Below are 10,000 nucleotides of genomic sequence, written 5' to 3' on the forward strand. Positions count from 1 at the left end.
GTGTTTGTGTATATGTGTTCTATCGTTGGTGTGCGTCGAGTGTGATTCTCAATGGATTTCTTACGCCATTGCTCTCATCGGTTGTGTTGGTTGATCTTGAGTTGGAGAACAATGAACGTAGGACGAAGAAGAGAGAAAAAGAGAGATGGATACATCACCACTGCACAATGTCGTACACCTGTTGTTTCGGCAACTTGTATCAGTCAGACACAAAAAGATTTTGTGGTTGACTAAGTAACCATTTGCCGTTGGTTGCTGTGGTGTAAACGCCAACGTGTTGTGTTTGGTGGTGGAAAGTGCTTTTCGTTCTTAGAGGGTCTTATGGATCGTTTAAGTCCTTTTTAATTATATTTTTGCTTCTTCTGCCAATTCTGCCTATGTATTACTAGGAGAAGAGTGGAACAGTTTCGGCTATTAGTCGTAATTGGGAGCATGGGAACGAAAAACCGGGCCTGGGGGCGAACAGGAGCCTATAATTGCGCCGTAAGCTTGTAACGAAGACATACGATATACATTATTATGAGATACATATTACACCTAACGCTCCCCTGCCTTGGCATTCGTTTTGCATGTTGAAACTGAAGGAAATGTTTTTGTGTGTGTCTGGAAACTAATCCTCCGAAGGCATATAGCTGCCTTGCTGAAAGTTACGAGTTCTAAAACAGACCGCACATTCGGCGGCGATATTCGCGTTGCAACATTAAAGAATAGTCAACATATATCAAATCAACAATTAAAACCAGCTTTTTTACGTAATGCACCACACGTACAAACACACACACACCCGACTAATAGAACAGGCGAGCATTGCGGACATTCGTATCATAATAGTAACAGTAAAACATGTTGATAACAAATCAACATTCAGGCGAATCATCGAATGTCTACATGTGCGTGTTTTTAAAACAGTTCTTCTCATTCGCACAGGCTAATTAGCATGTTATGTCCAATCGAATCCAGTCGAGGAACATTTTTTTCATAGAAACATCGTTATAGACAGACAGAAAAACCATGAGAAATAGCAATCAAAAACACACACTGGACAAAACCAAATGCATCAGCCCGATAGGTACTGGATCACAAAGATCAGCTTGTATCTATTGTATATTCTACAACGCGATAGATTGCGTTTCTTCAATCCTGTGCATTCCGGGACAATCGCCTTAACGGGGAAGGGTTGTGACCAGGGCTTCATTCCTTCCGATCATTAGAGTTTATAACAGGAAAAAAAACGGGATTTCACACGTTCTCCTTCCGCACGATGGCGTCATTTAATGTCAAATGTACACACATACACACGCGTTCGCAAAACCAATTCTGTGCGATCACCTATCATCAACAATCGGTTATAACACCTCTTCACAAACAACGCAAGTTACAACGCCCTGCGCCTGGATGATGCTGCTGCTGCTGCATATGCTTGGGTGGACCGGTTGTGTTAGGATCTTGCGTTTGACTCCAACTGGCCAATTGATAAGCGATGTATTCTGGGACGAATCATCGATCGAACGAATCGCAGCCTACTAGTCCGGTAACCCTGTGACTAATACGACAAACGACGATGACGACGTCGCCGTCGTCGTCCCCAAAAACTCATTTTCATCTGACAAACCATAACCCACCGCCCAAAACATCACCACCGCATACTACACTACAACCTCTGCTGCTCTCCCCCGCCGATCGGCGTCGTTATTAATGGATAGTTTTTTTTATTTTTTATGCTCGCATACTATCAACACAATGGTTTGCAAAATACCACTCCGGCATCATCAATTGTAGCGTAGCTTCCACTGCTTCTCTGCTTCTGCGTCTCCTCCTCTGCTCTACTGACCTCCATCCCTCTCCAACCGGTTTCCGTTGTTATAGTCGGCGCAGGTGTATGTGTGTTTTCGATAAGAACCGTATGTGTGAATGTTTGTTATTGTATGCCTGATTCGACGCATTTGCTTCCGGGCGGCTACCGTCCAAGATACGAACGTATCTCTCTCGTTTTCTCTTTCTCTCTTTCGCTTGCTGTGTTCTGTGTATGTGTTTTTGTTTTTGTTGTTGTGTGTGTAACGGGAGGAGGGGGTGGGGAGTTGATTTTGTTTTATTTGTTTAATTAATCGCTTTAAATATAAATTTGTTGACCTAATAGTACGTTTCTTGCTCTAGCCAGCCACCTGGGTTGCGTCTCAGGTAGAAACGACGAATTTCGTCATACACGAAGATGGACAAGCTGAACGGCAAAGCTGGGAGCCACCAGACGAACCTACGGAAGGGTGGTGTTGGAAACAGAAAAAGAAAGAAAGAGATCGTGGGAATGAATGTGAAAAACTGGTGCTCTGTCGACGAGGTCGATGATGATGACGAAAGTGGGAAGCAAAGGTTACTCCTTCGCAGGAGTCATACCACACTCCTGTCCATGATTGCTCTAAGAGCAGCATTTAGTCGACTTACTTGAGTGGGAACATACGCAGACCCTTATCCATACCGGGAGTGTAGGACAGGATGGCAGCCAGTATCGTTTCGAACACGAGACCGAAGTTGAGGGCCCAGTTTCTCATGCCCTGGTGGAAAATCGAGTTACGGCGAGTCTTACAGATGATCAAATCGGCCCACTGGACGACGACGATTGAGACGAAGAACGCAGTGTGGCAGGTGAACTCCAATGTCTTGCGATCGCGGTAGGTCTAGTATTGTAAATCCAGAGAGATGGAGATCCATTAGTTTCTGGCCCTTCTGGCTAGTAGACTGTGGCATGAATATGCCAAGGTTCGCTTTCGTCACTTACCCATTCCTGACCGTACGAGTCAGTGAGATCGTTGATAGCCTTCGAATCCCAGCTCTTGCGGAGACCAAACAGCTTCAGCGGCAGGAATCCATTCTCAGCCATGATGACGAAGTACACGAAGAAACCGGCGGCCGCCTGGATCATACCGATCTGACCGTAAGCCATCGAGATAAGTCTATTGTTGATGATGGTGCACCAGGAGCAGGTTGGATAATGCGAGGGAAAGAATTCATGGAAAATTGATTCGTTAGCAAAAAAAAAACTTCCTTCGTACACTTTGTGTCGACGAATAGTGTAGTACATTTGTTTTAACATTATCACTATCATTAGCTACTATCGTTATGGACCATTGCATCATCAGACTGCGTGGTGGTGATTATCGCTCTTTAGCGAACCGATCAGAATTCAACCATCACGCAACCTTATCGTATGCTTCACATGATCGTCCATAACCCAGCACTTCACAAGTAATGCTAATGTTAGTAGAGTTAGTTAGAAGCAAAAGTAGTAGTTGAAATAGTAGATAAGCTAACTTAATAACTACCCATAAACCTTAAATTACACCATATGCTAACGGGCTAAGCGAAAGCGCGCATGCACAATATTACATTACAAAGCGAAGCGAAAGCGTGCGTGCGGGATGGAAGGCATCCATCCACGCGATGGAAGAAGGGCACATATTTTGCAGAGTGTCTCCGCCCAGCATAAACTGTGCCGCTTCTTCGCGTGAGCAGCGCTGTTTGAAAGCAGTTTCATGCATGCATTGTTGAAGATTATACGGGGCTACAGAACTACGGAAGGATACAAGGATACAGGTTATCGGGGGTCGGATGGTTTTTGCTCGTGAAAAGTATCAGCAAAACCGTGAAGGATGAGTACGGAAGAAAGGCTACAAATAGTAAGGAAAAACGGGGGATAGAGCTAGTTATTCGCTAGTTCTTTTAGCTAAGGAAGTGTTCTATCCATTTGCAGGGACAGAGAGAATGAGATAGAGAAAGAAGAAAGACAGTTGGCATCGTATCTGCGTAGTAAGAATCTACCAGCAGCAGAGAGAGAGACAGAGTGAAGGAGAGGTAGAAGAAAAAAAGGAAAGAAAACGGAAACACACGCTCTTCATACCAAATACTCACTGTTTGATCTGGACACATTTGCGGGGAAGGGCGAATGGGTTTGAGAGTACGAAGGAAAGGCGGAGGATGATATCAAGGGAAGTACAAGGGGGCGTAGGAAACAAGAAGATCAATTTGGGTTTAGGACGGAATGAAGTGTATGATGGGTTCCTTTATCTTGCGCGGAGAAGAAAATAGCTTTGATAGCCTGTTGCCATGGCTACCACATCGAGATGAGTACTGCTTGCACACACCAAGATATACATTGTCTCGTGTGTGTGTGTGTGTATGTGTGAGTGTTATTATCAGCAGAGATTTCTTTTTCCATATACATAAAAAGTAGTTCTTCAATTTTGAGGCACATCGTAACTCGAATGCCCTACGATTTCATCAAATATGTTCCAATTTGTCTCTACTAAATCCGGTGTGATTTTTCACTATTCTATTTCGAATGCGCAAATGCCACGTCGTAGTGAAAGAGCACGCAGTCTACAGCATTCAGCACATTTCTCATCTAGCTCATGTCCTGTGCAGTACATAGCTCTACCATCAAAAGGGAAAAGGGGGGGTAGGAAGAACTGTATTGCGTCTTTCGTTGTGGATTCTCTCTGTGGGTGATGCACAACGACTCTACACACTATCTACAAACTAATGGAACACCAAAAACGGGCGGCTATTGGCTAAAGCGCATCGCATTCGTCACCACCGTGCGTTTCTGGTTTGGAATTGTTTTTTTTATTGTTTGTTTTGGATCAGTGGTGGGCTGGGGTATGGGGAAGGTTGGAGAATCGAATAGTTATGGCTAATATAGCATGGGACACATATACATTTACACATTCGCACACACACGCACAACAAAAACAGCAGCAACGACAACAAATCAGAGCACTAGCGGAAGGCGCCAGCGGCATCATTGTTGCAAATGACCAAGGACATCTTCGCTAGTCGAACACATTCAGGACGTGGGGAGCAACAAACAAACAAATACATCTAAAGCGGAAGGAACACATAAAAACACATTCGATGCTGCGCTACTGTGAGACCAGCAAGAGGCCAACCAAGAACGTAAATCCTGGTCGGCTTTGGAAGAGAGTTTGGTCCTAGATAATGCGTTTTTTCTTTTTTTTTTGTACTATTGGGCGAAGTGGTAATGGGGGAGTGGTGGTGGTGTCTAGTGGTACACATTCTAGAGCAAAGAAAACTAAAGTGGACTGGTGAATGGCGGAACGTCTGCTGGATGGGGAGAGGAAGTGAAAAGTTGCATAGTAAAACTGCCAACCATTCCACAATTCATGATACAAATCAAACAGGAACGAAAGAACCGAACGAATGCGCTTCTACTAGTTAGGTATTGTATTTGTTTGTCTACCACGACATCTAGAAGTTGATGAAAGAGAAAAGGTGAGTGGCGTTCAAAAACTAGTGTAACACTGTTCGCACTAAATCAAAAACCAAAATACACTAACACATTTTGTGTGTGTGTGTGTGTGTGTGAGTGTCGGAATCGCATTTCGGAACCGAAGAGGGAAAACTATTTTTAAAAAATGAGACAACAAGAGCAAGAACTGAAGGGTATGAAAAGAGTCATAAACGAACAAATAATGACTATTAACGGTTTAGATCTGGGGAACGATACTGTAGAATGCACTCGTGGTCAAACAGGAAACTAACGGAGATTTTTGCAGCAGAATTCATCGCAAGATGACGATGCTAGAAGTGCTTCGTCGCAATAGACGCAATAGAACCGAAATGGAATGGGACTTGAAGCAGTTCAGTCACGAAGACAATTCGGATGCACAAGCTGCTCCGATTGCGGATGTTTAAAGTCATAGATGAACTCATCACAAAACAACTGCCGCAAAGAGTGAGACACACACAATGAATGAATAACTCGAGGAATACTTCGAGTCAATTACACGGAGCGAAGCAACATTGAGGCACGCCCATGAACGAAAAGTTGGCCACAATTTGTTTCGTTACCAAAAAATCCGCGAGTTAAACATAAAACGAACAGAAAAAAGCACAAGAAAATATGTGATGAACTTGAAACGGTTCAAACACACGCACATGAAACGGAAAAGGAAGAAACGTATCACAAACAGGCAGTTGGCCGGCCGCCAAGCCAGCCGCAGCAACAACTGCAGCGGGCTGCATCATCGGCAGGGCAGTCTACTCTGCTCCGGGAAACACAACGAAACGAACGATACGAACGAAAAGTAAGTAACGAAAACAAGGACGAACGGATGGTTTACACAAAGGAAGAAGAACACAAATCATATATACGATTGAATGGAATAAAGTTCAATGTTCAGGTGGAACGCTTGAAGCGCGCCAACCCATTATCCTGACCTGCGGTTGACCAAGTTGTCACGATAAGGATCTCTCGGTCGGCGCTTCATAATGTCACTTTCTGGCGCTTCGTAGGCGAGCGAAATGGCCGGTACCTGGGGATGGGGGTAGTAGTAGTAGGTGATGCATCGCGCCGAAACGCACGCACGCACGCACAGTACGTGCACGCGCACGCCAGCACACGCAACACACACGGCGTAAGATGAGTTGGTGTTTTGGTAAAGTCACACGTTCGCATTGGCGCGGTAGAGGGTAGTCAGTAATGGAAAATGGTAACGAATTGATAGGTCAGTTGGTTGTTTGGCTACTCCGCTAAAAGGGTGCTTATCTTTGGCTTCGAGATTTGGAAAATTAACGCTTATCGTCCGTTCATATTGAGTTCGGTAGGGGCGAAAGTGTTGCTTGTTTGGTCGGATCGCCAAACGCCGTCGTGGTCACACCGATCGCAAGCGCGCTACTGAGCTGAAAAAGTATAGTGTTGGTTCGCAAGGAGATCGAGAACGCACGAGACACGCCCTGCTGTCGCCAGTCAGCAGTAGAACTCACTAGATGTGTACCAAACCAATACGCTATAACATAATCCCAATTCGCTAAGATAACATATCGCATACGAGAAAAGAAGAAAAGGAACAGGGGTAGAAGAAGGAGAATAAAGAAGACCAAAAACGAACCAGGACACAGCACAGCTTCCCTGTCAAACAACCCTCCCGCGTGTATTCTAACAGCATTCTTCGGATACGGTAATGTTTTACAAGAAGATCAAAATAGAGAGAGAAGGAGAGATAGTGTATGAGAGAGAGATAGCAAATCGGACATAATCAAAATGTGAGCAGACGTGTGAAGACTGTGGTAGAGATAAAGAGGAGAAGAGGGACAGTAGCTAAGAGAGAAGATGATGCGTTGTTGCAAGGACTAATTTTGCTTGCGAGAGTTTAAGTCAGAGTAGAGAAAACAACAGGAAAACAGGATTTGCATCACTAATCTATGTCACGGTTGCACGGTTTGTAACTAGCAAAATCCATCGCTAACATCGCTATTCGTCTATATTTGGGAATGGGGCTGGACGGGGCAAGGAGTAGTGAGTTACGGTGCCAAGAAGGTATGTGTCAATGTGTGGTTCTTGCTACCAATCGCAGTGAATGGGAAGACATCTCGTTTCACGATGCAACGGCAATCAGTTTAACTCGTGGTAGAGACGATTCCGTGTATGCCTGTGTCCAAAGGATGGACACTCTCTCTACACTCGATATAGAGATAGAGACGGAGATAGAGAGGGATCACGATTGATTGTTTGATTGTTTTGTGTACTGAGCGGCATAGATAGGAGTGTAGCGCATGAGGTAGTTGGAGCAATGGGGAAAAGGATGATAAGTGATGCTTGATTCCGAATCGGGACTTTCGGAGAGTACAAGCGGGATGTAAATGGGTCTGATATCACCGTAGGACGTGGTTGGATTTGGATGAGCATGGCTGAAGAGATGATCTGATCAAACTTACCTTACATTGTATTTAGTTAGAGAGCAATATAGGTTCGATGCTGAACGCACCGTTTTAAATTTAAAATACTTTTTTCATTGAAATCGAACGAGAAAGAAGCAAGCGAATAGAATAAAACAAGACATAGCGTCTCGAGTTGAGAAGAAGAAGTTGGAATAAAAATAGCGAGACAGGTGAGGAGAAAGCAGAGAAGTGATACGATAATGTGAAAGAGGTAAAGATGAAAGGAAATCTCAAAATGATCGGTAGCAGACAGGGAAAACATTCCGTACCGAATAGGACAGAATTAATGGAATATGGAGACAGGAGTAAGACAGCTAGATCCGATAGAATTTGATAAGGAATGCTAGGAGAAGACTAGATCAAGTCGAACTATAAAACAACACAATACAATGTGAGCATTTCTTCTTCAATCAAAACAGTAAAACCTTCACCCGAGTTAAACAAAGTAGGAAACCAAAACCAACGGGATTTTAAGGAGGGACGAATGAGCGGGGGTTAACAGAACATAACACGCGCACACGAATACAACGGGCACACATAGTACGAAAGATAGAGTTTGAAGAGTCAAATCTAGTAGAGCAAGATAGAGAAGAAAAGGGCTACTGTTGGCTGTGGAACTCGATTGACCGGAAAACCCCGGAACCTGCCCCATCAGTCAGCCAAGCAAAAAAAGGGGAAAACAAATACGTATTACACAACACAAAAGGATGACGAAGATATAACATACACACACGCACACAAAGAGGGGAACACACACACGCACACGCAGATACGGAAGAAAAAAATCTAATGAAATCTTTTATGAAAAGAGTGGGTGCGCTTCGTGTGTCCTTTGAACTGTGTATCCAGTTCCAAGGAGCACGCGGAGTGCAACCAATTTCCAGAGAAAGAGAGACAGAGAGCGTGTGTATGTGAAAAAAAAAGAAAAAGAGAGAGAGAGATTATGGTTTACCTTTCGTTGACCAATTTATCAGTAAACGGATTACGGGGCTGGCGTTTCATGATATCGGATTCAGCTTCTTCGTAGGCAAGTGAAATAGCGGGAACCTATATGCCAGGGACATTCATACGCACACACACACATCACAGCATAGCACAGAAAGGGGAATGACACACACATAGCATGGGCGCCCAAGGCACGGCGGCAGGACATGTGTGTCGGTTTATAATGGGTTGGAAAAGTTCGGGTTCGATGATGTATGACAGGCGCGTTGAAATGATGATGGGTTCGAGAATAAAGCGCACGAAAAATCGACCGTTTCCCGACGATCGACGACGGTAGGCGTTGGCAATGCAAGCAAACCCAATGCAACAATGCCAATTGTTGCAATAGAAATGCAGCATCCAGCGCAGCAGCAGGATTGATACGCGATGTGATGTGATGATGATGGTAGTAGGATTTTGATAATGGTAGTTTTGATGCGGATTACAGTGTGCGTGTATAATCGCGGCCGCGGAAGGGAACGTGGTTTCAATCATTTAGGTTGGTGTTTTGGGCACGATCGATAGAAAAAGAGAGAGAAAGGATATATCGATTACTTAGTAAGGCGTATTTTCATCATAGCGCTCTGTTATGGAAAACCAGAAGAATAAAAGGAAGCAGAAAAAGGAGAAGATGGAGAGGACACATTCGTTCGCAGATGATAGAGAGCCCGTCATGGCAGGGTCGCGGATTGGAAAATTTCAACAATTCATGTAGATGGTACCGTAACCAAGCTACGTATCAGATGTATAAAACTGGTGTTCGTTGACGTTCGCTTGACATTGCAAAGATGGATGGCAAGACCTAGTAAGATGACGCATGAGAGATTGATGTGGAAACGGACGGACCGGACCGGAAGAGGGTCAAGGGGTTTGAGGAGCAAACAGGATCATTATGTTCATTGAGCTATCAATGAACGAGTGATCGTGGTGGACGTAGGGAAGTTTCAGGGGCATAGCAAAGGAGAGCAGGCGTATATGTTGTTGTGTTATATGTAGTGTATGGACTCCAGTGAAGAGGTTTGCTGTACATGCAGGAACACGACATTCGGTTCCAGTCCCAAAAGGAGAAGCTTCTTACTTATATTCCGTTCTACGGGGTTTAGTTTGTTCAAACGAAGCATAAATCGGCGCGCGTAGGAAAGGTAGCTGGGTTAAATCCTTTCGCAGGCGAAACCATATCGACACCACGAAGGTAGTGAAAGAAAGGGTGGCAGACGAAGGCGAAAGGTTCTTATAAATATATGTTAGAGAGGCGGAGTAAGGCGTTCATCCCATGTTTTCTAGC

The 10,000-nt window shown here is 44.4% G+C and overlaps 1 protein-coding gene across 9 annotated transcripts in view; it reads right to left on the bottom strand.

Moving 5' to 3' along the window:
• Positions 1–10,000, bottom strand: part of LOC125951107 (sodium/potassium-transporting ATPase subunit alpha) — a 63,272-nt gene that overhangs the window by 2,900 nt on the left and 50,372 nt on the right. For 7 of the 9 annotated variants that reach the window (XM_049679695.1, XM_049679692.1, XM_049679690.1 and 4 more), the window contains 3 exons: positions 2,774–2,948; positions 2,440–2,672; positions 1–2,251 (listed from right to left, as the gene is read on the bottom strand). The exon at positions 1–2,251 is cut by the window's left edge and continues 2,900 nt beyond it. In XM_049679695.1, the coding sequence (XP_049535652.1) occupies positions 2,131–2,251; positions 2,440–2,672; positions 2,774–2,948 (529 nt within the window). In that variant the 3' untranslated portion in view covers positions 1–2,130. Of the gene's footprint in view, positions 2,252–2,439; positions 2,673–2,773; positions 2,949–6,231; positions 6,327–8,683; positions 8,779–10,000 lie in introns of all 9 variants that reach the window. The other 2 variants (XM_049679688.1, XM_049679687.1) reach the window with 2 other exon arrangements.

This window comes from Anopheles darlingi, chromosome 2 (genome assembly GCF_943734745.1).
Source record: "Anopheles darlingi chromosome 2, idAnoDarlMG_H_01, whole genome shotgun sequence".
NCBI lineage: Eukaryota > Metazoa > Arthropoda > Insecta > Diptera > Culicidae > Anopheles > Anopheles darlingi.